This window comes from Acipenser ruthenus, chromosome 59 (genome assembly GCF_902713425.1).
Source record: "Acipenser ruthenus chromosome 59, fAciRut3.2 maternal haplotype, whole genome shotgun sequence".
Taxonomy (NCBI): domain Eukaryota; kingdom Metazoa; phylum Chordata; class Actinopteri; order Acipenseriformes; family Acipenseridae; genus Acipenser; species Acipenser ruthenus.
Genome location: NC_081247.1, coordinates 912,502 through 940,391, shown reverse-complemented (window position 1 = coordinate 940,391; position 27,890 = coordinate 912,502). Strand labels below are relative to the sequence as shown.

At 47.0% G+C, this 27,890-nt stretch overlaps 2 protein-coding genes across 4 annotated transcripts; one reads left to right on the top strand and one right to left on the bottom strand.

Annotated features, from left to right (window-relative positions):
• Positions 1–2,796: 2,796 nt before the first annotated feature.
• Positions 2,797–8,520, bottom strand: LOC117966800 (small ribosomal subunit protein uS4). Its single transcript, XM_059018370.1, has 5 exons — positions 8,400–8,520; positions 6,491–6,603; positions 5,570–5,692; positions 5,235–5,421; positions 2,797–3,034 (listed from the first exon to the last, which is right to left on the bottom strand). Exons 2-5 carry the CDS (start codon positions 6,585–6,587, stop codon positions 2,857–2,859), a joined length of 585 nt encoding a protein of 194 aa, XP_058874353.1. The 5' UTR covers positions 6,588–6,603; positions 8,400–8,520; the 3' UTR covers positions 2,797–2,856.
• Positions 8,521–9,050: 530 nt separating this feature from the next.
• Positions 9,051–25,162, top strand: LOC117409963 (lysophospholipid acyltransferase 7). 3 transcript variants are annotated; one of them, XM_059018369.1, is made up of 9 exons: positions 9,051–9,106; positions 15,274–15,365; positions 17,107–17,236; positions 18,093–18,219; positions 19,563–19,719; positions 20,582–20,777; positions 21,706–21,858; positions 22,310–22,486; positions 23,947–25,162. In XM_059018369.1, the coding sequence occupies exons 2-9, from the start codon at positions 15,290–15,292 to the stop codon at positions 24,356–24,358; spliced, it is 1,428 nt and encodes a 475-aa protein (XP_058874352.1). In that variant the 5' UTR covers positions 9,051–9,106; positions 15,274–15,289; the 3' UTR covers positions 24,359–25,162. The 3 variants fall into 3 exon arrangements, with proteins under 3 accessions (XP_058874352.1, XP_058874351.1, XP_058874350.1); XM_059018368.1 differs by having other exon boundaries at positions 9,081–9,205; XM_059018367.1 differs by lacking the exon at positions 9,051–9,106 and adding an exon at positions 9,578–9,675.
• Positions 25,163–27,890: the final 2,728 nt, after the last annotated feature.

Here is a 27,890-nt window from a genome sequence, read left to right as displayed (position 1 = left end):
ACTAGTGTTGTTTTATAGTATTATTATAATAGGGGTAGCTGCACCTCTTAATTGCAGTGATGGTATCCCCGAGGGTCTTACCTGGTAAAGGCACGGCTGCGTGGGGTGCAGGGTGACTCATACAACATGGTCTCCCAGTAAATGCCTCCCCTCCATTCTCAGCCACAGGGAGGTGCTGGGGTCCCTCAGCCAGCTCTCATACCTCTCCATCCTCTGCTCTAAAAAGAAAAATCTTCTTCAAAAATGTGTGTACCCCAGTACCTGTTCTGGCCTGAGTCCGTGGAGGCGCTGTATCCCACCCCGACACCACGTGTGACAGGACGGCTTGGCCGTGACGTCCCCGGACCAGGAGGTACGCACATCGCTACAAATGTGCACGCGCGCATGCACGCACGCACATTTTGCATGAGAGTATTTAATCTGCATGGCCGACAGCCAATTTATCAATAATCACCAGCTGCCGACCACGCATTCTCACAAGCTGCTAACATCGCCTCTGCCAGAACATAAGAACATAAGAAAGTTTACAAACGAGAGGAGGCCATTCAGCCCATCTTGCTCGTTTGGTTGTTAGTAGCTTATTGATCCCAGAATCTCATCAAGCAGCTTCTTGAAGGATCCCAGGGTGTCAGCTTCAACAACATTATTGGGGAGTTGGTTCCAGACCCTCACAATTCTCTGTGTAAAAAAGTGCCTCCTATTTTCTGATCTGAATGCCCCTTTATCTAATCTCCATTTGTGACCCCTGGTCCTTGTTTCTTGTTTCAGGTCAAAAAAGTCCCCTGGGTCGACATTGTCTATACCTTTTAGGATTTTGAATGTTTGAATCAGATCGCCACATAGTCTTCTTTGTTCAAGACTGAATAGATTCAATTCTTTTAGCCTGTCTACATACGACATGCCTTTTAAACCCGGGATAATTCTGGTTGCTCTTCTTTGCACTCTTTCTAGAGCAGCAATATCCTTTTTGTAACGAGGTGACCAGAACTGTACAATAATACATTACATTACATCACCTTCTCTCAAACCCCAAACAATACATTTCAAATCACTCAGTACATCCAACCCAACAATATATTTATCAGCAGGGCTTTGCAAAGCAAGTGAATCTGAATTACATAATACTTTATTAGGCATGCAGTTAGTACAGTGAAGGGAGTGGGTCTGTATGACGTGCCTGCGCTACTTGCTAGGAGTAATGCTGAACTTGCGGAAGTGCTGTGGCAGCGTAAGGGAGCATGGGCGGAACACGAGCATGACTGTGGGAGGGTTTCAAATATGGAAATACAGATTAAGGGCGGGGATCTGCATGCCCAGAGGCAGTACGGATATCCTAAGCCGAAGCAGCAGTGGGTGTGGTAGTAAAGTCACTACAGGAGTTTTAAGACATTGTGTTTCTTCAGTCAATTCACCCACATGGCCAGTAAAGAGTGGCCATCTCCCAAATTAATTAATTTGTTAGTAATCAGGAGATGGTCACTTGCATAATAGCCTGCAGCTCTCTGCACTCTGGGTGGGTTGTTCAGAGGAGAGAACTGAGCAAGGCAGAGAAGTTTAAAAGTAAAACTTGAAACTTTTATTTCGCTCTGTGAGCAAAGTGTTTTTTGGTACAACTTTTTATTTTATTTTTGTTTGTTAAAATATAACTGCACCGTACCTGCAGCGTCAGTGTTTTGTTCCTGCTTCTGGTCTGACGTCACCGTCTCAGCTACTGTCACATAGTGTATGTAATTTTACTTTGAAAAAGTGCTGTGCTCACTTAAAGAAATCTGAATGCTATGCTTTCAGATGGTCTTGTCACCTAGTGGGTGAAATTGTACACCTTCTGGGGCTTTCTCCCCCCCTCCATTGATAACCAATCAGCTGCTTCCCCCATTGACTGGCATGCCTTTCAGCCAATAACATGACCCAGAAGACACTGCTGAGGTGAAAGCACCCAGGAAGTGTAACTGAAACAAAAGTATGGCATGGAGACCTTTGCTTAACCTAATGCAGTACCAGATGTCACGTTAAAAAATTAAAAACACTTCAGCTAAAATGTTGTTCTTTCCAAACTACATATTTGTGACCTATGGATTTTATTTTATTTTTTTGTTCCAGAGGCAGATTTTGTCCCATGTTTCTGAATTATGTTTTCACACATCTAAGCCCCTTTTTAACAAGATTAAATTAAAATTGAACTTGTTTAATAACGGTAGGTCATGCACAGCGGTTCTAGTGTAATGACTTGTAATGCTTCATTTGATTTGAACACTATGTACCATTCACAACACCTTCAGAAATGCGCATCAGTGCAAAGCATGGGTCATTTAGCCAATATACAGCAGGTGCTACAACCACACCGTTCAGCTTCTTAATGAAGAAATGACACCTCTATTCAGAGAATCCATCTGTTAAAGTCTCTGTTGATGCAATGCAATTACAGAACTAGGAATCATTAGGATAAGCTACAAAGAACGATCAAAAACAGTAACTGAATATTTAGCATTAAGCAAACTGTCAGCATAGAACAAATTCATGCTTTGTAACCAAACTGAGCATTTACTGAGCTATCCGTGTCTCTGCTAAAATCCTGGCGAAGTTGATATTCTTAGCACTTTGTGGTAGCAAGAAAAAATTATAAAAAGGACACACAAGTAACTGCTTGCTTCTATTCACTCAGAATGTCAGCTGTCCCAGGTGATAAACAGCAAGAATAGATCAACCACCATTAACAACCCCTGACCTACACAAAAATGACAAAACACACTGGACAATTCTTGTTCCAAAAGAAAGATTTATTTTGTATTCTCCCCCCCCCCCCCCAATGCCCAGTGGCGTGGGGAGGACGGAGGGGTGTGCTCCCGGCTCCTTAGTTTAATCCTCCTCCTCCTCGTCGGCTCCTCCAGCTCCTCCCTGGCCCTTCTTGGCGTTCTTTCTCTTCACGCGGCCCGGTCTGCCGCCGCCGTACGGGGAGCGCAGGGAGAAGTCGATGTGCTTCTGGCTGTCCAAGCGCACCACGAAGGAGGGGATGTTCACCACCTGCTTACGAACGCTGGAGACGGAAGAGAGACAGACGCCAGGTTAGTGAACACAGGAGGAAGTGCCATCCTGTTCTAGTCTACTGGGCAGTTTGCACCAAGACAGCCACTATAGAATAGTTTAACCGATCAAATAAACCCCACACTGGAGAGGTCACTGCGCTGGACTTCCCAGATCCCTGCCATTGTAAATGCTCCGGCTAAAGGAACAGGAACTTTAAAGAACACCTTCTTGGCACCGATAGAGATTCGTTGACAACGGATACAGGACTGTTTTGTAACCTGATAACTAATCAAACTTATATTAAAAAGGTTTATGCAGTCTTTTCAAAAGCGACTTGTCATCACGCGAGTGTCTCGAGGCACACCGATTTGTTCATTAAATCTTTCCAGAAGCGCCACCATCATTGAATTATTCTGTATTCCGATTTCCACGAATGCACCTCATCGCTACAACATGGCCTGCGAACAAGCGGCCAAATGTATCGCTGTTTCTCTTGCTATAAAAAGCCGGAAATTGTTCAAGCTCTTGAAATCAACCTCAATTCAGACACAAGGTGCCGAGCAACTGGGTGTTTCCCGTTCCAGCGAGTTGCTTCACCATCCTGTTAATGTGCATGTCTTGTATATTGCTGCTGCATTTAACATGTGTAGGGGTGCCGTGTTAATTTAGTTTGACAGCTAGTTTATTAACGTTGGTTTGTCTGTTACTTGATTATCATTTGCTTCAGTTTATTTCATATGCTGACGCACGTGCATCATGACAAGGAATACATATTTATTGATTCATAGTGTCTGGTGGCCAATTCTGTCTTAAAAGAACACTTTGGCTTAAGAACACTTTGCTTGCTTCCTGAGGGGTGTTCTCTTAACTGGAGACTACTATACTACAACACATCTAGAGACTAACTTAAGGGTTACAGATGCTCAGTTGTAAAAAAAAAAAAAAAAAAACACCTTGTCAACTGGCTTCTGCCATCCCTGTACATTACCTCATATGATTTTGAAGAGGAATTGCTTCTTCTGATTGGCTGGAGCTGTGGTAGCCCCGCCCACATTCAGGTATTCACAAGGTATACGGCTTTTGATGGCCGAATTGACCTTGCTGAAATTGTTTAACCCCTTCTGCACCAAGGGGGTAGCTCAGCGAGCAGACAGGTTGTTACTGGTAGAAAGAATGAAAAACTATGAACTCACTAAAGTGAATACATGTACCAAAAGGGATCGTTGCTGTAGCACAGGGAACACACTCTGCACCAATGTGTGGCCGGCAAGGGGACAGAAGGCAACTGCAATCCTGCATTGCAAGTACTCTGCTACTGCACAGCACCATTCACCATGCTGAAGTAACTACACTGTGGGCAGCGCAGCGCGTGTATTGCTACCTGATGTGCCCCTGCCTAAATCAGTACTGCTGCAGCAAATGGACTGAGCAATGAAAGTTCTGTGTACGAGTGTGTCTTCTTGCCAGATGTGGCTCTCTTTAAATTAACACCGACACAGTGGATGGACTGTGCAGTAACAGCTCTGTGTGTGTGTGTACTCTAACCAGATGTGCCTCTGTCTGATACTACTGCTGTACAGTGGCTAGACTGTGGAATGAATGAATGAATGAATGAATGAATGAATGGACTGCTGTGCCGGTCTGATCAGTACTGCTGCAGTGTTTTGACAGTGCAGTGTCAGCTCTGGTTCAGTGCAGTGTGTTGCATGGTGGAAGCACTGTGCAGTGTCAGCTCTGGTTCAGTGCAGTGTGTTGCATGGTGGATGCACTGTGCAGTGTCAGCTCTGGTTCAGTGTAGTGTGTTGCATGGTGGATGCACTGTGCAGTGTCAGCTCTGGTTCAGTGCAGTGTGTTGCATGGTGGATGCACTGTGCAGTGTCAGCTCTGGTTCAGTGCAGTGTGTTGCATGGTGGATGCACTGTGCAGTGTCAGCTCTGGTTCAGTGCAGTGTGTTGCATGGTGGAAGCACTGTGCAGTGTCAGCTCTGGTTCAGTGCAGTGTGTTGCATGGTGGATGGAGTGTGCAGTGTCAGCTCTGGTTCAGTGCAGTGTGTTGCATGGTGGAAGCACTGTGCAGTGTCAGCTCTGGTTCAGTGCAGTGTGTTGCATGGTGGATGGAGTGTGCAGTGTCAGCTCTGGTTCAGTGCAGTGTGTTGCATGGTGGATGCACTGTGCAGTGTCAGCTCTGGTTCAGTGCAGTGTTGCTCTTACCGGATGTGCCTCTGTCTGATCAGCACTCTGGCGTGGTGGATGGACTTGGCGAGCCCCAGCTTGAAGACCTGTGTCTGCAGCCTCCTCTCCAGGAAGTCCTCCACCTTCAGGCCCAGGATGTAATCGAGCTTCATCTTGCCCTCGTCCAGCACACCGATACGCACCAGTCTACGCAGCAGAGCGTTGCCTGGAGACAGAGAGACCAGTCAATTCACAAATTCAACAACAAGTTACAATGCAAGCTGAAGTATTAGAAAAGCAGACATGTGAAAACGCATTTATAAGCCTTGCTTGGTACCCCTTTGATAAGCTAGAAGTCAGAAATTCAAGCATACCTTCGAACAGCCTCTTGGGGTCCTTCTCGTCGAGCGTGAGCAGGTCTCTGGCAGCCTTGCGGATCTTGGCCAGAGTGAACTTCACGCGCCACACTTCACGCTTGTTACGGAGACCGTACTCTCCTGCAGAGGGAAGCGGCACACACTGTGGTTTACACTACAGCTCATAATGAGGATTAGCAATACAACTCCGCCATAAAAAACTAAATGAAAAGCAAAGTCAAAAAGCCAGGCAGTATTCCAGGTTTAGACTGTTTAGTTTTTAAATAGTTAGATTTCGGGTTTAATTCCCTAAAACAAAGCTTTTCAATTAGAACGTAAAACATTTAAATATTGGGAATTTCTAACCAAATCATAAAAGCCCTCATCAGTGCTCTTAATTTAAGATACTACGTGATCAATGTGGACAAATCTAGGTGTGCAACATTTGTTTAAATGGAGAGGGGGTGGTTAAAACAGTTAGCATCCCTAATTCCAGATCTCCCAGGCCTCATTAACGAGGAATTCAAGTGACACCAGTTTGAGAGTCTGACAGGGTGTTTGTTTAATCATCAGCCTGGGAGACTAGTTATAAAGAACCAGCTGCTTCATCACATTACAAGATGATCAGGGTTTCTCACAAAGTGTTCCACCTGTACCATCAAAGCCAGAGAAGAATCAGGGGGATGAGATGACTGAACTTAGCAGGGTCACAGCACCAAGCACTGTGTTTCAGAAGTCTTGTTTAGGTAAGAGCCAGGCACTTAAAGCCAGACCAAGTCTACATCCCAACTCCCACTTGACCGTTCAGGTTTGCTCAAGGCAGCTACAAAGGGGAGGGATCAGCTTACAGAGCAGGTGTTTGATGGCACACTCCTGATCACTCAGATGGCAAGTTCTGAAGCACAAGCCCAGTGCACGTTTCTAACCCTGGGGACTAACCGATGAGTTTGAGCTCCTGGTCGAGGCGCGACTTCTCGAAGGGGCGTCTCGGGGTGACGTAGGTCTTGCGACAAACCCAGCTCCTGGCAACGGGCATGGCGAGTTAGGGGTGCCTGCGGAGGAAGAGAAAGCACACGGTCACACACATGTCCACCAGTCACAGACCAACACACAATCCTCTTGAATGCAGAGCACACGGCACAATCATACACAGGTTTACACGTTTCAAAGGTTTACACCCAACTATACAAGACTAATTAAACTGGACAGCAGCATCACCTCGGTTCTTTGTAGCAGCAGAACAAAAATAATTAGTGCTCAAGTTAAAGGCCAGGTTTGTGTTTGCACACAAGTCACTGTACAGTGCCTTTCATGCAGCATCAATTCTTCCAAGTATTTTGAAGAATTTAGTGCCCAAGACAAAACATAATAAAAGTAATCCATTTAAAACCGCTGATCCAGTTTGGCTATAACTTACATTTTTTAAATTAGACAATCCATAATTCACACAATTATTAATTTACCATTCAAGTTCAGAAGCTACAGAGCAAAAGTTAAAAGGAGTGCCTCAAACCTACAAGGTGTGTCCGATACAGTGCACCAGGCCTAAACCTAGACTACAGTACAAACAGACCACAGCTGCAATCTAAGAGAATTGTGAGATGAGAAGCCAGAGTCTCCCAGGCCTCATTAACGAGGAATTCAAGCGACACCAGTGTGAGAGTCTGACAGGGTGTTTGTGTAATCATCAGCCTGGGAGGCTACAACAGTGTGGCACAAGTTCTATATGCAGCCATTTGCATGCTACCCTATATGACAGCAATAGCTCTTCAGTGCTGTGGAACTCATGTGAAACACTGCAGGCACTGGGACTGCAATGCAAAATAATAATAATAATAATAATAATAATAATAACAACATTATGGCCCAAACCACTACATCATATACTTGTTATGGTCATATCCGATCTGCTACACGGCTGGTGATGTAGCGGTAATATTTTACGACATGGGCAGTTTGAGGACGTTTCATATTAACTTTAGATTTTAATTCAGTTATTTACAACTTGGCATATTGCAAAACTGATGCCTTCAAATAGACTAAAAAAAAAAAAACAATTTATAGACCGGCATTCTTATCTAGACGAGTTCACATTCTCTTGTCTTAACTAGATTAATCACATTTTTATAATACAACTTATATATCCTTTTTTTACCGTTTTGGTTTTATTCGGTTCATTTTATTACTGTTTAGTTTTGTAATGCGTATTGTTTTTATTCTTGTGAAGCGCTTTGTCATGAAAGGCGTTATATAAATAATTGATCAAGTTACAAAAAAAATAACTGTAGCAGTTGCATGACGTATTACAAATTCTATAGTCAAACGATGCCCCATCTACAATATAGAACTATACTTCAATTTTAAAAAGCTGACATTTTCAACGCTGCCTCCTTGTAAAATAGTTTCATTTTATCGCATATTAAAAATCGTTACAACCATTTTGTTTGTAATCGCCTTTAGTACGCTTTCGCGCGTGGAACCACATGTAAAGAGATCACGTGTTTTAATAAATCCCGTTTATATACGATACAAAACCGTCACAAACGTTTTATTTTTTGTATTTGTAGTTTAAATGAAGCAATTGTATTGTATTTAAAACAGAACTACGTTTTGCATCCCTAGTATGTACTAGACAGCGTGGTGGCTGATGTTGGGCCGACACGCATACAAAACAATTAAAAAGACAGAAAATAACACTTTAAAAGTTTACAAGCTCAACATTTAACACCGCATTGAGAAAGAAGCATGTCTTAACGGTCGGTATCATGCGTCTTCTGTTTATTAAATACAGTTTTAAAACACTTTCACAGTTTAAAAAAAATAACACTGCTCCAGCAGCCACCATTACCTGCTTCTCAGGCTATCACGACAGAAAAGAGGACGGCCCGTCTGTCACCAGCGTATTTATAGTGGCATGGAAACTACACTTCCCAGAGCGCTTTGCGTGTTATTCACAGCCGAAAGAACAGACGTGTTCGCGTTGCTACTTGGGAGTAGTAGTTTTTAATCTCACGCCATTTGTTTAAATAACTTTATTTACAATGCATGCACGTACAAAAAGGCTTGCTTGTATTCTAAAGCTAAGGCGTCGCTTGTAGCGGGCACGAGCGATTTACAAAATTGAAACTTGCATGCCACTGCATGTCACGCTGTGATTGAAATCGAATCGAATCGAATAAAATACGAATGTTCCAGCGACGACTTGCAAACTTCTTAAAGCTCTAGAAGTAAAACATATTAAAACATTTTATACATATTACAAACACGTGGTGATAAATTGCAACCATAATTCGTGTTTCATATTTTCAATTTACGTTCATAAAAAAACGATTGTATTTAAATGACACATGTCCGCAGAATAGCCACGTTTTCGCAATGTCTTTCCCCCTGTTCCACTGGTCCGTGTACATTAACTACATCTCCCGTGATGCCATGGGTCAAGATCCCCACAGGAAAGAATAAACACGGCCTCGCAATGCCTATCGGGAGTTGACGTTCTTTTTTAACGCGTTGCTTAATAAAGGGAGTTCCACGATTGAGAAATGCTTCACAGAGGTTAATGCTCTTATTAGTGTTTGCTTATAACGCAGTGGTATCTTTATAACTGCTGCCACTTGTGCTGTAAGCGTGTTTTAATCCAAGATACTACACAAGGTAAAATTAATTGACTTTATTTTTTTCATTATAAATAAAATGAGCTACTTAAATAACCAAATACCTTACCTAAAAATCGTGCAAATCAAATCGTGCTCCTTAAAATTTAAACGCAATAGTATTATTTAGAATCTTTAATAATAATAATAATAATAATAATAATAATAATAATAATAATAATAATAATAATAATAATAACAACTGTTTAAATTAATTATTAAAGTCACAGATCCACCGTTTTTATTTTCCCATCGGATGTATTTGGAAGGCAACACCCAGCCGTCCCCTGTTGACTTACATTTTAACATCCAATCAAATAGCAGTATATAATTAAAGGGATAGGACACATTTTTACAATAACCAATCAGAAGAAGTCAGTGCTCCGCCGTCAGGAGTCCGGGTGGGAGTGCCAACAAGGAAGTATCGATGAGTAGTTTAGAGATTCTCTGATCCTCGGGAGCATCAGAAAGGTCGGTGTTTATTATATTTTAAATGTAAACATTTAGATGAATGAAATAAACCGGAGTAGCTTTATTCTGTTGCCCCCACATACTCATACAAATAATGTTTTTTAAATTCATATTAAAAGACTGCCCGAATGCAGCCCTTTTAAACGCGATAATAACTGTTTGTTTTTCCATAACCTAAATCAGATAAGATAAGCATTGAAATTCAAATGGCTAGCAGTAGTCGTTTTAAATGAATAAATACATGCTGTCATTTTCAAAGCATTAGTTGCATTCTGATCCTGCATTTTTATTCATATTTAAAAAAATAAAATAATCTGTTCATATTTATGTTTAATGCGTTTCAATTGTAGCTCCAGCAGTATATCGTAGTTACTTGTTGGTTGTAATTTGCATATTGTGCCTGATCTGCCTGTTATTTCATTTGCACGTGTTGATATTATTACAGATATGATTAACGAGGTAATTCTTGTACTGTACAGTATACTATTCTCTGCACAGATTATAGTCTAGGAAACCCAAATTGCAGATTCAATGTAATTCCAGATTCTAGTACATTCTTCTAGTGACAGGAAACTGCAGTTGTGATGTAATTCTAGAAAAAAAAAACTGTGATCTTAAACTGCGGTTACAATGTAATTCCAGTCCAGTCTAGTGATATTAAACTGCAGTTACAATGTAATTCCAGTCCAGTCTAGTGATATTAAACGGCAGTTACAATGTGATTCCAGTCCAGTCTAGTGATATTAAACTGCAGTTACAATGTAATTCCAGTCCAGTCCAGTCTAGTGATATTAAACTGCAGTTACAATGTAATTCCAGTCCAGTCTAGTGATATTAAACTGCAGTTACAATGTAATTCCAGTCCAGTCCAGTCTAGTGATATTAAACTGCAGTTACAATGTAATTCCAGTCCAGTCTAGTGATATTAAACTGCAGTTACAATGTAATTCCAGTCCAGTCCCGTCTAGTGATATTAAACTGCAGTTACAATGTAATTCCAGTCCAGTCTAGTGATATTAAACTGCAGTTACAATGTGATTCCAGTCCAGTCTAGTGATCTTAAACTGCGGTTACAATGTAATTCCAGTCCAGTCTAGTGATATTAAACTGCAGTTACAATGTAATTCCAGTCCAGTCTAGTGATATTAAACTGCAGTTACAATGTAATTCCAGTCCAGTCCAGTCTAGTGATATTAAACTGCAGTTACAATGTAATTCCAGTCCAGTCTAGTGATATTAAACTGCAGTTACAATGTAATTCCAGTCTAGTCTAGTCTAGTGATATTAAACTACAGTTACAATGTAATTCCAGTCCAGTCTAGTGATATTAAACTGCAGTTACAATGTAATTCCAGTCCAGTCTAGTGATATTAAACTGCAGTTACAATGTAATTCCAGTCCAGTCTAGTCTAGTGATATTAAACTGCAGTTACAATGTAATTCCAGTCCAGTCTAGTGATATTAAACTGCAGTTACAATGTAATTCCAGTCCAGTCTAGTGATCTTAAACTGCAGTTACAATGTAATTCCAGTCCAGTCTAGTCTAGTGATATTAAACTGCAGTTACAATGTAATTCCAGTCCAGTCTAGTGATATTAAACTGCAGTTACAATGTAATTCCAGTCCAGTCTAGTGATATTAAACTGCAGTTACAATGTAATTCCAGTCCAGTCTAGTGATCTTAAACTGCAGTTACAATGTAATTCCAGTCCAGTCTAGTCTAGTGATATTAAACTGCAGTTACAATGTAATTCCAGTCCAGTCTAGTGATATTAAACTGCAGTTACAATGTAATTCCAGTCCAGTCTAGTCTAGTGATATTAAACTGCAGTTACAATGTAATTCTAGCACAATGTAGTCTTGTGATCTGCAGTTACAATGTACTTTAGTGTAGACTCACAATGTCAGTTAGTGTTGAGTTTCTGATAGACCTGCATTCATAGACAGCGTTGCACTTTCCACTCAGCCACCACAACACAGGCACGGCTTAGAATCTCCTGGCTTTACCTTCCAGTTGATTATTATTATTATTATTATTTATTTCTTAGCAGACGCCCTTATCCAGGGCAACTTACAATTGTTACAAGATATCACATTATTTTACATACAATTACTTTATTTTTTACTGGAGCAATCTAGGTAAAGTACCTTGCTCAAGGGTACAGCAGCAGCATCCCTCACCTGGGATTGAACCCACGACCCTCCGGTCAAGAGTCCAGAGCCCTAACCACTACTCCACACTGCTGCCCATAGAATTGAAGGGCCTGGCCTGAGTGTCCCGCTTCTCTTTGTGTTCCCCTGTCCTGAGTGTCCCGCTTCTCTTTGTGTTCCCCTGTCCTGAGTGTCCCGCTTCTCTTTGTGTTCCTCTGCCCTGAGTGTCCCGCTTCTCTTTGTGTTCCCCTGCCCTGAGTGCCCCGCTTCTCTTTGTGTTCCCCTGTCCTGAGTGTCCCTCTTCTCTTTGTGTTCCCCTGCCTGCCCTGAGTGTCCCGCTTCTCTTTGTGTTCCTCTGCCCTGAGTGTCCCGCTTCTCTTTGTGTTCCCCTGTCCTGAGTGTCCCTCTTCTCTTTGTGTTCCCCTGCCCTGAGTGTCCCGCTTCTCTTTGTGTTCCTCTGCCCTGAGTGTCCCGCTTCTCTTTGTGTTCCCCTGTCCTGAGTGTCCCGCTTCTCTTTGTGTTCCCCTGCCCTGAGTGTCCCGCTTCTCTTTGTGTTCCCCTGTCCTGAGTGTCCCGCTTCTCTTTGTGTTCCTCTGCCCTGAGTGTCCCGCTTCTCTTTGTGTTCCCCTGCCCTGAGTGTCCCGCTTCTCTTTGTGTTCCCCTGCCCTGAGTGTCCCGCTTCTCTTTGTGTTCCCCTGCCCTGAGTGTCCCGCTTCTCTTTGTGTTCCCCTGTCCTGAGTGTCCCGCTTCTCTTTGTGTTCCCCTGCCCTGAGTGTCCCGCTTCTCTTTGTGTTCCTCTGCCCTGAGTGTCCCGCTTCTCTTTGTGTTCCTCTGCCCTGAGTGTCCCGCTTCTCTTTGTGTTCCCCTGCCCTGAGTGTCCCGCTTCTCTTTGTGTTCCCCTGCCCTGAGTGTCCCGCTTCTCTTTGTGTTCCCCTGCCCTGAGTGTCCCGCTTCTCTTTGTGTTCCCCAGCCTGCCCTGAGTGTCCCGCTTCTCTTTGTGTTCCCCTGCCCTGAGTGTCCCGCTTCTCTTTGTGTTCCCCTGCCCTGAGTGTCCCGCTTCTCTTTGTGTTCCCCTGTCCTGAGTGTCCCGCTTCTCTTTGTGTTCCCCAGGCTTGAGTGCCCCGCTTCTCTTTGTGTTCCCCTGTCCTGAGTGTCCCTCTTCTCTTTGTGTTCCCCTGCCTGCCCTGAGTGTCCCGCTTCTCTTTGTGTTCCCCTGCCCTGAGTGTCCCGCTTCTCTTTGTGTTCCCCTGTCCTGAGTGTCCCGCTTCTCTTTGTGTTCCCCTGCCCTGAGTGTCCCGCTTCTCTTTGTGTTCCCCTGTCCTGAGTGTCCCTCTTCTCTTTGGGTTCCCCTGCTCTGTGTCCCGCTTCTCTTTGTGTTCCCCAGCCTGCCTGAGTGTCCCGCTTCTCTTTGTGTTCCCCTGCCCTGAGTGTCCCGCTTCTCTTTGTGTTCCCCTGCTCTGAGTGTCCCGCTTCTCTTTGTGTTCCCCTGTCCTGAGTGTCCCGCTTCTCTTTGTGTTCCTCTGCCCTGAGTGCCCCTCTTCTCTTTGTGTTCCCCTGTCCTGAGTGTCCCGCTTCTCTTTGTGTTCCCCTGCTCTGAGTGCCCCGCTTCTCTTTGTGTTCCCCTGCCTGCCCTGAGTGTCCCGCTTCTCTTTGTGTTCCCCTGCCCTGAGTGTCCGGCTTCTCTTTGTGTTCCCCTGCCCTGAGTGTCCCGCTTCTCTTTGTGTTCCCCTGCCCTGAGTGTCCCGCTTCTCTTTGTGTTCCCCAGGCCTGAGTGTCCCGCTTCTCTTTGTGTTCCCCTGCCCTGAGTGTCCCGCTTCTCTTTGTGTTCCCCTGCCCTGAGTGTCCCGCTTCTCTTTGTGTTCCCCAGCCTGCCCTGAGTGTCCCGCTTCTCTTTGTGTTCCCCTGTCCTGAGTGTCCCGCTTCTCTTTGTGTTCCCCTGCCCTGAGTGTCCCGCTTCTCTTTGTGTTCCCCTGCCCTGAGTGTCCCGCTTCTCTTTGTGTTCCCCTGCCCTGAGTGTCCGGCTTCTCTTTGTGTTCCCCTGCCCTGAGTGCCCCGCTTCTCTTTGTGTTCCCCTGTCCTGAGTGTCCCTCTTCTCTTTGTGTTCCCCAGCCTGCCCTGAGTGTCCCGCTTCTCTTTGTGTTCCCCTGCCCTGAGTGTCCGGCTTCTCTTTGTGTTCCCCTGTCCTGAGTGTCCCGCTTCTCTTTGTGTTCCCCTGCCCTGAGTGTCCCGCTTCTCTTTGTGTTCCCCTGCCCTGAGTGTCCCGCTTCTCTTTGTGTTCCCCTGCCCTGAGTGTCCGGCTTCTCTTTGTGTTCCCCTGCCCTGAGTGCCCCGCTTCTCTTTGTGTTCCCCTGTCCTGAGTGTCCCGCTTCTCTTTGTGTTCCCCTGTCCTGAGTGTCCCTCTTCTCTTTGTGTTCCCCAGCCTGCCCTGAGTGTCCCGCTTCTCTTTGTGTTCCCCTGCCCTGAGTGTCCGGCTTCTCTTTGTGTTCCCCTGCCCTGAGTGCCCCCCTTCTCTTTGTGTTCCCCTGTCCTGAGTGTCCCGCTTCTCTTTGTGTTCCCCTGTCCTGAGTGTCCCTCTTCTCTTTGTGCTCCCCAGCCTGCCCTGAGTGTCCCGCTTCTCTTTGTGTTCCCCTGCCCTGAGTGTCCCGCTTCTCTTTGTGTTCCCCTGCCCTGAGTGTCCCGCTTCTCTTTGTGTTCCCCTGTCCTGAGTGTCCCGCTTCTCTTTGTGTTCCCCTGTCCTGAGTGTCCCGCTTCTCTTTGTGTTCCCCTGCCCTGAGTGTCCCGCTTCTCTTTGTGTTCCCCTGCCCTGAGTGCCCTGCTTCTCTTTGTGTTCCCCTGCCCTGAGTGTCCCGCTTCTCTTTGTGTTCCCCTGCCCTGAGTGTCCCTCTTCTCTTTGTGTTCCCCTGCCCTGAGTGTCCCGCTTCTCTTTGTGTTCCCCTGCCCTGAGTGTCCCGCTTCTCTTTGTGTTCCCCTGCCCTGAGTGTCCCGCTTCTCTTTGTGTTCCCCTGCCCTGAGTGTCCCGCTTCTCTTTGTGTTCCCCTGCCCTGAGTGCCCCTCTTCTCTTTGTGTTCCCCTGCTCTGAGTGTCCCGCTTCTCTTTGTGTTCCCCTGCCCTGAGTGTCCCGCTTCTCTTTGTGTTCCCCTGCCCTGAGTGTCCCGCTTCTCTTTGTGTTCCCCTGCCCTGAGTGTCCCGCTTCTCTTTGTGTTCCCCTGCCCTGAGTGTCCCGCTTCTCTTTGTGTTCCCCTGCCCTGAGTGTCCCGCTTCTCTTTGTGTTCCCCTGCCCTGAGTGTCCCTCTTCTCTTTGTGTTCCCCTGCCCTGAGTGTCCCGCTTCTCTTTGTGTTCCCCTGCCCTGAGTGTCCCGCTTCTCTTTGTGTTCCCCTGTCCTGAGTGTCCCGCTTCTCTTTGTCTTCCCCAGGCCTGAGTGTCCCGCTTTTCTTTGTCTTCCCCAGGCCTGGTGTTTGAAGCATGTCTCCGGAAGAGCTGACGTACCTGCTGGTTTTAGCCGTGTCCATTCCGGTGGGGTTCCTGTTCAAGCATTTCAGTAAGCATGCCAGCCAGCCATTTATAACTGTCTCACAATGCCAGCTTTACTCTAAATGAGATTTCAGGTGCAATGTTTCCTTCATCCTTCCATTGCCTAGCCTTCTGAGCTCTCTGATTCATCAGGAACTGGACCTTGTTGGCTTGCAAGTTCGTTTACATCACCTAAGGTATTTTTCACTAAAAGCTTCTTCCCGTCTCTAAGCGGCTCGCCTGGTAAAGGCATGACCGAACTGTTTGGAAAAGCCCAGAACAGAGAGAGCTGCACGAACCGATGTGAGCTCTTCAGTGAAACCAGGTGAGGAACGCTGGTGTCGATCAGGGTGATTTACCATTCAGAGTGAAACGAGTGTAGAAACAGCTGCCTGGGTTTGTGATGATCGCTGCTTTTCTCTCAGTGGAGAGCAGCGATCCACACAAGCAGAGGTCCCTTCTAATGATTCACTCTGAATGGTAAATTAGCCCGATCAACACTACTGACCCGAGCTCGGTCCGATCAGTTCAGTAACAGCTTTGTGCAGCTCTAGCCCAGAGCTTTGAATTTCTCCTGAACTTCCCCAGTGCAACCATTACGGCTCTTGAGTTCTCAGTGGCGTTGCTTTAGAAATCAATCCGATCCGATTCTGTCAGTTGTTCCTGTCTGATCAAACCAGCACAGGATGGATTGGACCAAACCTGGGGCCAGTTACAATTGCAATCACAGCAGAATTGTTTGCTGAAATTGCAATTGCAATTACAATTACAGTGCTGTGTTGTTCAATTACAATTACAGTGCTGTGTTGTTCAATTACAATTACAGTGCTGTGTTGTTCAATTACAATTACAGTGCTGTGTTGTTCAATTACAATTACAGTGCTGTGTTGTTCAATTACAATTACAGTGCTGTGTTGTTCAATTACAATTACAATGCTATCTTGTTCAATTACAATTACAGTTACAATTGTGCTGCAGTAATTACAATTGTAAAAAAAAAACTGTAATTGATCAATGATATACAACTACATATTAACATATGTTACTCTATTTATTCAAAATAACTCAGCAATAAATCACAGGTACAAATACAGACACATACTATATCATTAGCATTTTTTAAAAGCAAATGGGGGGTCACTAAAAGTGTTCGAAAATACCAGAATAATGATCGAATGACAAAAAACTGTAATTGATCAATGATGTGGTATAATGACAATATCAGTGACGCAGGTGTGTCAAGTTTCAACTACAGTGACATTGTAATGGCAATTAATGACGAGTTACACAAGTACAGCTGTAAGTGAGCCCAGCTCTGGACTGGACACTCAGTGACTCCGCAGAGCATCGTGGTGACACGCACTGCGTCAACACAGCAAAGTGCTTGAACACACCTGCAGTCACAATTGCAAAGCTGGTTCAGTGAGGGATGACAAAGGCTACGGAGCCACAGAAATTCACAAACCCCAATGAGAAATGATAAGCTCTGGCAACTCTGCTAAAGAGCTGGGCTTTTCAGAACAGTCAAAAGTGCTGACGCAGGTCGTAGGTCAGCCCTTAATAGCAGTAGCACCCGAGTCACTGCCCCCCTTTAAAGCAGAACAGACCGAAGCTTTAGAATCCATTCTCTTACCTCTTATTAGCAGGAGCAACTTTATCCCTGCCCTCCTTTAAAGCAGTGATCTCCAAATCAGACAGACCGCGTTCTGTGTTGTTCTCAATATTATCGAGCTGCCTTCATTTGATTTAAACCTCCCCTGTTGTAATAGCTCCTCCGGTGAAGCAGGGGGCAGCGCTGATCCTGGGCCTGGCTTTGACAGTTGCTACCTGTGGGATCCACACCCTGCATTCTCTCATCACAGTGCTAGGCACCTGGGGCATCATCACGTACAGCTGGAGGTGAGAGACGGGCAGTTCCGGTCTTTGCTGGTTTTTGTGGACGCTCCGCCTGCAGGGCTGTGACTTGCAGCAGCATCTTAAACACTTATTGGGCTGTCTGTGCTTGTGGATGTTTAGACACTCAATGTACCCCTCCCACCATTCTTCTTGTAAAGCAGAGCTGCACGAAAATTATTCGGATCAGTCTCTCCACAGGTGAGGGTCATTGGTGTCGATCGGGCTGATTTACCATTCAGAGTGAAGAAACTGCTGCTTGGGTTTGTGTGGATCGCTGTTCTCCACAGAGTACGAAAAGCAGCGATCATCACAAGCCCAAGCAGCAGTTTCTCCAGTCTTCACTCTGAATGGTGAATCATCCCGATCGACACCAGCGCCCCTCCCCTGAGTGTCAGCACCTGATTTCAGTGGAGAGCTCCCTCTGGAGAATCGTTGGTTTGTGCAGCACTATTGTGAAGCACTTTGTGTGCTGCGCTAAAACAACACACAAAAAAACCATGTCACTTTATCTCTCGTTAGTATAACGCATGCTTCAATATGGATAGAAAAACATGTCACCTTATCTCTCAAACGGCACCTCACTGTTAACATTAGATCTGCTGTTTTTGCTTTGACTTTACTAAAAGGTTATGTTGAGCAGCTGAAGTTAAAAAGCAAACTGATGCATGTAATTGACCGGTTGGTGTTGATGCAGGTGTCTGCTCTGCCGCATCGCGTGTGTCTGCTGCTGTGTATTTTTAAATGTTGGTTTAAATAAATAAGTTTCTTGTTCTTTAAACCCAGACTCCTATTTCTATTATGCAATACACAACAGTCTCTACGATAACCCCCCCCCTCTCTCTCTCTCTCCCTCTCTCAGGTTTGCCCCCTCCCTTGCTCTCTCCTGGTCGTTTCTCTACCTGCTGTTTTTCCGGCTGGTCACATGGTTTGGTCTGCCCGCCCCCACGCCGTTCACCAACGCAGTGCAGCTGCTGCTCACACTCAAGGTGAGAGACGGACGGCAGTGCGGATCAGAGCCCTCCCGTCCTGCCCCGCAAAACCCACTCCCACTCCCACTCTCACTCCCACTCCCACTCCCACTCCCACTCCCACTCCCACTCCCACTCCCACTCCCACTCCCACTCCCTCTCCCACTCCCTCTCCCACTCCCACTCCCACTCCCACTTCCACTCCCTCTCCCACTCCCACTCCCACTCCCACTCCCACTCCCACTCCCACTCCCACTCCTGCATTTATTCATGGATTTTTATACCATTCCCACTCGCAAAAACCTTAACTCCTGCAACAGAGACAGATTTAAAACATGCTGATTCTGAGCCCAAATGCAAATATCTTCCCCAGGCTACTTAAAAAAAGAAAAACTTCACAATGGTCAGTTATTTAGTCATTTATTTTCACCAGTTTAACAAACAGGATCCAATGTTTTATCAAGCAGGCACTAAAAGAGTAAAATCTAGAGCTCAAACCATGTAACAAAAAAAACTCCAGCTCCCTTTACTACTGTAATAATAGACATCATCACCATGTTATATGAGGAGTGTAAATTGTTTACTCAGAATTGTTTAGACAGCCAGTGAACATAGCCGACTCAATCAGCAAAACGGCTGTCAATTGATTGCACAATATTTACTCATTTTTAAACAAACTCATCCCAAATGTCTGGCTTGCCATGTTTCTTCTTCTCGAGTCTGTACTGTACAGACTGACTGACTGATAGACACATTGACAGAGACACAGACAGACAGAATGACGCACAGACAGAGATAGGACAGACTGACACACACAGACAGAGACTGACACACGCGCACACACACACACAGATAGACAGACTGACTGAGAGATAGACAGAAAGACACATTGACACACAAACAGAGATTATAATTATTTATTTCTTATCAGACACCCTTATCCAGGGCAATTTACAATTGTTACAAGAGATCACCTTATTTTTACATACAATTACCCATTTATACAGTTGGGTTTTTACTGGAGCAATCTAGGTAAAGTACCTTGCTCAAGGGTACAGCAGCAGTGTCCCCCCACCTGGGATTGAACCCACGACCCTCCGGTCAAGAGTCCAGAGCCCTAACCACTACTCCACACTGCTGCCCCTAGGACAGACTGACACACACAGACAGAGACTGACGGAGGTAGACAGACTGACACACAGATAGACTGACTGACTGAGAGATAGACAGACTGACGTACAAACTAGGAGAGCTGGACAGACACATCAAACATGTTGAAGAGTATTTCGGCTTGAAAGCTGCCACTGTGTGTGTTTTTTTTTTCTTAGTTCTCGTTGATTGAAGTTGCTTTTGTTTCTCAGATGGTGAGCCTGGCCAATGAGGTCCAAGCCTTCCACCTGGCCAAGAAACAGGAAGTGAGCTCGTTCAGCAAGTCCTCTGTGATTGGCCACATCTCCAAGGTTCCCTCCCTCTACGATGTGCTGTGTTACAGCTACTGTTACATCGGCATCATGACTGGTACAGGGTTTTGTGTTCTGGCCGTCCATAGATTTATTAAGTGTCCCTTTACCTTGTTATGTTGCAGTTGTTCTTAGTGGTCCTAATTACAGTTACACACAGCAGTGTCACCCATTCCAGGTTTTACTATAAGATTGATTAGCAACAGTGTGCATAGGTAACAAGCTCAGGTGTGTCTTATTAAAAAATCAGGAATGTATTAAATTGCTATGCAATGGGAGTCTTATTTACATCCCTGGATTGCAACTGCAATTTAATATCACTACCCTTATAACAGTGTACCATAGTAAAAGCATAGCAAAGTGTAATAAAGCATAGCAAAGTTATGGTAAAGCACAATTTAATATCAATCAATAACATTCTGGTAATAAAGAGCCTGTCGTGATCAAACTGACTAAACTCATTGATATTTATAAGCGAATGTTTGTCTTACCTTTTTTAATACTTTCACTTTTCTTAGAAATGTGTCGTTTCTGCAGTGCATTGTGGGATTGTAGTTCTGGACAAGATGTAATCTCTGATTAAACTCGACAAAGAACTACATGTCCCAGTTTGCACAGCGGTAGCTCTTGAGTTAGTCATGCTGCAGATTTTCATTGTCAGTTTATGGTTTCGGTACGTCAGTAAAAATGTCAGCGGCCCAGATGAGAGGGGAAATTCGCTTCTAATTGGCTTTTAAAACAAGTTAATTGGTGCTCTATTGTAAAAGTGATGGAAGTTGAGCTTTTGTTGTTTTGAAATCAACACATTAATGAATGGATTATTCAATACCTGCCAACAAATATTTCTTGCAGGTATTTACTCGTGAATTTATTGATGAATTGCTCACACGTGTTCTGTGTTTCCTCCCTGCTCTCCACAGGCCCGTTCTACCGCTATCAGACCTACGAGGACTGGCTGTGTCAGCGCACCCCGGGTTCGATCCCAGCGCTGACCCCGTGTGTGCAGCGGCTGCGCTGGGTCCCGCTGTACGCAGCGCTCTTCCTGGGCGTGTCCGCCGTCTTCCCTCTCGCACACGTGCGCTCCGAGGACTTCCTGCAGCATCACTTCCTGTACAGGTAGCTGACACGCACAGGGGGGAGAGACTGGCTATATATATTTTTTGATTTTTTTTCAATTTAGAGCGCACAACTTTTTTGCCACAATTTTCGCCCCAATTTAGAATTGACTTCTCTCACCAAAGCAATTCCCCCGCACAGCTCAGGAAACTGAAGGTTCAGGGGGCGTCCTCCGATCACACAACCAAGCCAGCTTCCTCTTCCACACCCAGGAACTCGAGAGCGGATGTCAGCGAGCTACCGGCCTCTGAAGGACCAAGGCCAGCCCTGCAGGTGTCCGCTCTGAGCTCACTGGGCGCCTGGCTGATAGGGTCTGCTGTAGCACGATGAGGAGAAACAGTCCCTGTCAGTTTCACTTCCCTAACCCCCAGGAAAGCCACAGCCAATGCGCAATGTCCATCTGTGCCACCTAGCCCTAACTAAAATCTAAATGTAATAGCCAGCAACTGTTGTGCATATGAAGTTCTAATCTAGTGTCTGACACCTGCATTGCCTGCTGTGTGCTGGGCAGAGCCTGGCTGTGCTGTACTGTACACAGGGCAATGCTGGCAGGTCCACACTGTATAACACTAATATAAAACCCTGTACAGAACTACAGCAGCTACCCAACGTGATGTCTATATAATGTTGTAATCTAGTGCACTAGCATTGCCTGCTGTGTGCTGGGCAGAGCCTGGCTGTGCTGTACTGTACACAGGGCAATGCTGGCGGGTCCACACTGTATAACACTATGCAACCCTGTATATAATTACAGCAGCTACCCGACGTGTCTGTATGTAAGTTGCCTGTTGTGTGCTAAGCAGAGTCTCTGTTTCTACAGTAAAAAGCTGGAATCAAGTTGTATTCTATCTACACTGTAGAAGTGGCTCCATATAACACTGTTCCTGTAGTGTGCAAGCTCTGATCTCTCCCTGTGTTTGGGTTCTAGACTGTTCTACATGGTTCCGGTGTTCTTTGTGTTCCGGATGCGGTTCTATGCTGCCTGGTGCACAGCGGAGGCAAGCTGCATCGCTGCAGGACTGGGGGCCTACCCAGAGGGGGCGCTGTCCAAGCCAGGAGGGGGGCCCACAGTGGAGTACAGGTGACTTTGATCACATTAATAACATGCTTGAATGCTAGTCTGCCTGACTTTCTCAGTTTCTTCTAGTTGAATTGAGCGTTTTGAGGTTCTGGGTGAACTGCATTTACAGCATTGCAAGATCCACTCAACAAACAAGAAGCAGAAGATACTTCCAGTAGCTCACAGGCTCTGAGGAAGCCGAATCTGTTGCCTGCTTGACAGCTGGTTTGTGGTTTGTGTTGGGGGTAGCACTGCATAGAAAGTGACAGTCGACCTCAGAGACTCGTAGTTGACCAATCGCACAGCACGCGATCATGAAGTGTTGTTTCTATAAAACTGATGAGTGAGCGAAAATTGAAATTCTTACACCCAGAGTAAAAAAGCGATATAAATGGCAAATCTTGAGGTGTTCTAAATTTGCACGGTGCTGTGTGGTGACCCCATGTTGACCTCTGTGTTCTCTCGCCCTCAGCCCCGCCCCGGACTCTCCTGTCCTCTATGACTTTGAGACGGTGCGCAACATCGACTGCTACAACACCGACTTCTGTGTGAAAGTGAGGCACGGCATGCGCTACTGGAACATGAGTGTGCAGTGGTGGCTCCACAATTACATCTACCGCAACGCGCCCTTCCGATCGTACGTCATGAGGTGAGTACTGTCTGTCTGTCTGTGTGTCTGTGTGTCTGTCTGTCTGTCTGTGTGTCTGTCTGTCTGTCTGTGTGTCTGTCTGTCTGTCTGTCTGTGTGTCTGTATGTCTGTCTGTCTGTCTGTCTGTGTGTCTGTCTGTATGTATGTGTATCTGTCTGTCTGTCTGTCTGTCTGTGTGTCTGTCTGTCTGTCTGTGTGTCTGTCTGTCTGTCTGTGTGTCTGACTGTGTGTCTGTGTGTCTGTCTGTCTGTCTGTCTGTCTGTCTGTCTGTCTGTGTGTCTGTATGTATGTGTATCTGTCTGTCTGTCTGTCTGTCTGTGTGTCTGTCTGTCTGTCTGTGTGTCTGTCTGTCTGTGTGTCTGTCTGTCTGTCTGTCTGTCTGTGTGTCTGTCTGTGTGTCTGTCTGTCTGTCTGTGTGTCTGTCTGTCTGTCTGTCTGTCTGTCTGTGTCTGACTGTGTGTCTGTGTGTCTGTCTGTCTGTCTGTCTGTCTGTCTGTCTGTGTGTCTGTCTGTCTGTCTGTGTGTCTGTCTGTCTGTCTGTCTGTGTGTCTGACTGTGTCTGTCCGTCTGTATGTATGTGTGTCTGTCTGTCTGTCTGTGTGTCTGTCTGTCTGTGTGTCTGTCTGTCTGTGTGTCTGTCTGTGTGTCTGTGTGTCTGTCTGTCTGTGTGTCTGTCTGTCTGTGTGTCTGTCTGTCTGTGTGTCTGTCCGTCTGTCTGTCTGTGTGTCTGTCTGTCTGTCTGTCTGTGTGTCTGTCTGTCTGTGTGTCTGTCTGTCTGTGTGTCTGTCCGTCTGTATGTATGTGTGTCTGTCTGTCTGTCTGTGTGTCTGTCCGTCTGTATGTATGTGTGTGTCTGTCTGTATGTATGTGTGTCTGTCTGTCTGTCTGTCTGTGTGTCTGTCTGTCTGTCTACCGCAACGCGCCCTTCCGATCATACGTCATGAGGTGAGTACTGTCCGTCTGTCTGTCTGTCTGTCTGTGTGTCTGTATGTATGTGTGTCTGTCTGTATGTATGTGTGTCTGTCTGTCTGTCTGTGTGTCTGTCTGTCTGTCTGTATGTATGTGTGTCTGTCTGTCTGTCTGTGTGTCTGTCTGTCTGTCTGTCTGTGTGTTTCTCTGTCTGTGTGTCTGTCTACCACAACACACCTGTCCGATCATATGTGCTGAGGTAAATACTGTCTGTCTGTCTGACCGTTTCTGCATCTGTGTGTGTGTCTGTGTCAGCCTCTGTCTGTCTGCGTCAAAACACATTTCAAGCCATGAAGGCTGACGGTAAACTCCCCCCTCTCCCCCACAACCTGTCCCAGATTAACATGCACTTACAGTGAAAAGAAAACTGACGGATTACTTTTGCAGAAAGCACGGTACAAACCATTTTTGGAAAGCTATTTTTGTAATTCAATGGGACAATGCTGTGCCTCAAGGCAGTATATTAACCCCGGTGCCTCTCTCCCTGTCAGAGCTGCCTGGACCATGTTTATCAGTGCGTACTGGCACGGGCTCCATGTCGGCTACTACCTGTCCTTCCTCACAATCCCGCTGTGCCTGGCTGCAGAGACCTCCATGGAGCGCGGGGTGCGGAGCCGCCTCTCCCCTGCGGGGCAGTACTGGTTCGATTGGGTGCACTGGTTCCTGAAGATGCGGGCCTACGACTACATGTGCATGGGCTTCGTGCTGCTGAGCTGGGGAGACACGCTGCGCTACTGGGGCTCCGTGTACTACTGCATCCAGGTGGTGGCGCTGCTGTGCATAGTGCTGGGGCAGGGGCTGGGCAAGGGAAGGGGAGGGGAGCAGAGGGAGAAGAAAGGGGGGGAGGAGAAGCAGGAGGGGAGGGAGGAGGAGGAGACGGAGAAGAGAGAGAAGAGAGAGTGAGGAGGAGAAGAGGGAGAGAGTGAGGAGGAGAAGAGGGAGAAGAGAGAGTGAGGAGGAGAAGAGGGAGAAGAGAGAGTGAGGAGGAGAAGAGGGAGAGTGAGGAGGAGAAGAGGGAGAAGAGAGAGTGAGGAGGAGAAGAGGGAGAAGAGAGAGTGAGGAGGAGAAGAGAGTGAGGAGGAGAAGAGGGAGAAGAGAGAGTGAGGAGGAGAAGAGGGAGAAGAGAGAGTGAGGAGGAGAAGAGGGAGAAGAGAGAGTGAGGAGGAGAAGAGGGAGAAGAGAGAGTGAGGAGGAGAAGAGGGAGAAGAGAGAGTGAGGAGGAGAAGAGGGAGAAGAGAGAGTGAGGAGGAGAAGAGGGAGAGTGAGGAGGAGAAGAGGGAGAAGAGAGAGTGAGGAGGAGAAGAGGGAGAAGAGGGAGTGAGGAGGAGAAGAGGGAGAAGAGAGAGTGAGGAGGAGAAGAGGGAGAAGAGAGAGTGAGGAGGAGAAGAGGGAGAAGAGAGAGTGAGGAGGAGAAGAGGGAGAGTGAGGAGGAGAAGAGGGAGAAGAGAGAGTGAGGAGGAGAAGAGGGAGAGTGAGGAGGAGAAGAGGGAGAAGAGAGAGTGAGGAGAAGAGGGAGAAGAGAGAGTGAGGAGGAGAAGAGGGAGAGTGAGGAGGAGAAGAGGGAGAAGAGAGAGTGAGGAGGAGGAGAGGGAGAGTGAGGAGGAGAAGAGGGAGAAGAGAGAGTGAGGAGAAGAGGGAGAAGAGAGAGTGAGGAGGAGAAGAGGGAGAAGAGAGAGTGAGGAGGAGAAGAGGGAGAAGAGAGAGTGAGGAGGAGAAGAGGGAGAGTGAGGAGGAGAAGAGGGAGAAGAGAGAGTGAGGAGGAGAAGAGGGAGAGTGAGGAGGAGAAGAGGGAGAAGAGAGAGTGAGGAGAAGAGGGAGAAGAGAGAGTGAGGAGGAGAAGAGGGAGAGTGAGGAGGAGAAGAGGGAGAAGAGAGAGTGAGGAGGAGAAGAGGGAGAAGAGAGAGTGAGGAGGAGGAGAGGGAGAGTGAGGAGGAGAAGAGGGAGAAGAGAGAGTGAGGAGGAGGAGAGGGAGAAGAGAGAGTGAGGAGGAGAAGAGGGAGAGTGAGGAGGAGAAGAGGGAGAGTGAGGAGGAGAAGAGGGAGAGTGAGGAGGAGAAGAGGGAGAAGAGAGAGTGAGGAGGAGGAGAGGGAGAGTGAGGAGGAGAAGAGGGAGAAGAGAGAGTGAGGAGGAGGAGAGGGAGAAGAGAGAGTGAGGAGGAGAAGAGGGAGAGTGAGGAGGAGAAGAGGGAGAGTGAGGAGGAGAAGAGGGAGAGTGAGGAGGAGAAGAGGGAGAAGAGAGAGTGAGGAGGAGAAGAGGGAGAAGAGAGAGTGAGGAGGAGAAGAGGGAGAAGAGAGAGTGAGGAGGAGAAGAGGGAGAGTGAGGAGGAGAAGAGGGAGAGTGAGGAGGAGAAGAGGGAGAGTGAGGAGGAGAAGAGGAGAGAGAGAGTGAGGAGGAGAGGGAGAGTGAGAGGAGAGAGGAGAGTGAGGAGGAGAAGAGGGAGAGTGAGGAGGAGAAGAGGAGAGAGTGAGGAGGAGAGAGGGAGAGAGAGAGGAGGAGAGAGGAGGAGAGAGGAGAGAGAGAGTGAGGAGGAGAAGAGGGAGAGTGAGGAGGAGAAGAGGGAGAGTGAGGAGGAGAGAGGGAGAAGAGAGAGTGAGGAGGAGAGGGGAGAGTGAGGAGGAGAAGAGGGAGAAGAGAGAGTGAGGAGGAGAAGAGGGAGAGTGAGGAGGAGAAGAGGGAGAGTGAGGAGGAGAGAGGAGAGAGAGAGTGAGGAGGAGAAGAGGGAGAAGAGAGAGTGAGGAGGAGAAGAGGAGAGAGAGTGAGGAGGAGAAGAGGAGAGTGAGGAGGAGAGGAGAAGAGAGAGTGAGGAGGAGAAGAGGGAGAAGAGAGAGTGAGGAGGAGAAGAGGGAGAGAGAGTGAGGAGGAGAAGAGGGAGAGTGAGGAGGAGAAGAGGGAGAGTGAGGAGGAGAAGAGGGAGAGTGAGGAGGAGAAGAGGGAGAAGAGAGAGTGAGGAGGAGAAGAGGGAGAAGAGAGAGTGAGGAGGAGAAGAGGGAGAGAGAGAGTGAGGAGGAGAAGAGGGAGAGTGAGGAGGAGAAGAGGGAGAGAGAGGAGAGAGGAGAGAGAGGAGGAGAAGAGGGAGAGTGAGGAGGAGAAGAGGGAGAAGAGAGAGTGAGGAGGAGAAGAGGGAGAGTGAGGAGGAGAAGAGGGAGAGTGAGGAGGAGAAGAGGGAGAGTGAGGAGGAGAAGAGGGAGAGTGAGGAGGAGAAGAGGGAGAAGAGAGAGTGAGGAGGAGAAGAGGGAGAAGAGAGAGTGAGGAGGAGAAGAGGGAGAGAGTGAGGAGGAGAAGAGGGAGAAGAGAGAGTGAGGAGGAGAAGAGGGAGAGAGAGTGAGGAGGAGAAGAGGGAGAAGAGAGAGTGAGGAGGAGAAGAGGGAGAGTGAGGAGGAGAAGAGGGAGAAGAGAGAGTGAGGAGGAGAAGAGGGAGAGTGAGGAGGAGAAGAGGGAGAAGAGAGAGTGAGGAGGAGAAGAGGGAGAAGAGAGAGTGAGGAGGAGAAGAGGGAGAAGAGAGAGTGAGGAGGAGAAGAGGGAGAAGAGAGAGTGAGGAGGAGAAGAGGGAGAGTGAGGAGGAGAAGAGGAGAAGAGAGAGTGAGGAGGAGAAGAGGGAGAGAGTGAGGAGGAGAAGAGGGGAGAAGAGAGAGTGAGGAGGAGAAGAGGGAGAGTGAGGAGGAGAAGAGGGGAGAAGAGAGAGTGAGGAGGAGAAGAGGGGAGAAGAGAGAGTGAGGAGGAGAAGAGGGAGAGAGTGAGGAGGAGAAGAGGGGAGAAGAGAGAGTGAGGAGGAGAAGAGGAGAGAGTGAGGAGGAGAAGAGGGAGAAGAGAGAGTGAGGAGGAGAAGAGGGAGAAGAGAGAGTGAGGAGGAGAAGAGGGAGAAGAGAGAGTGAGGAGGAGAAGAGAGTGAGGAGGAGAAGAGGGAGAAGAGAGAGTGAGGAGGAGAAGAGGGAGAAGAGAGAGTGAGGAGAGAAGAGGGAGAGAGAGAGAGTGAGGAGGAGAAGAGGGAGAGAGAGAGGTGAGGAGGAGAAGAGAGAGTGAGGAGGAGAAGAGGGAGAGAGAGTGAGGAGGAGAAGAGGGAGAGAGTGAGGAGGAGAGAGAGAGAGGGAGAAGAGAGAGTGAGGAGGAGAAGAGGGAGAGAGAGGAGGAGAGAGGAGAAGAGAGAGTGAGGAGGAGAAGGAGAAGAGAGAGTGAGGAGGAGAAGAGGAGAGTGAGGAGGAGAGAGGAGAAGAGAGAGTGAGGAGGAGAAGAGGGAGAAGAGAGAGTGAGGAGGAGAAGAGGGAGAGTGAGGAGGAGAAGAGGAGAAGAGAGAGGAGGAGAAGAGGGAGAAGAGAGAGTGAGGAGGAGAAGAGGAGAGAGTGAGGAGGAGAAGAGGGAGAAGAGAGAGTGAGGAGGAGAAGAGGGAGAGTGAGGAGGAGAAGAGGAGAAGAGAGTGAGGAGGAGAAGAGGGAGAGTG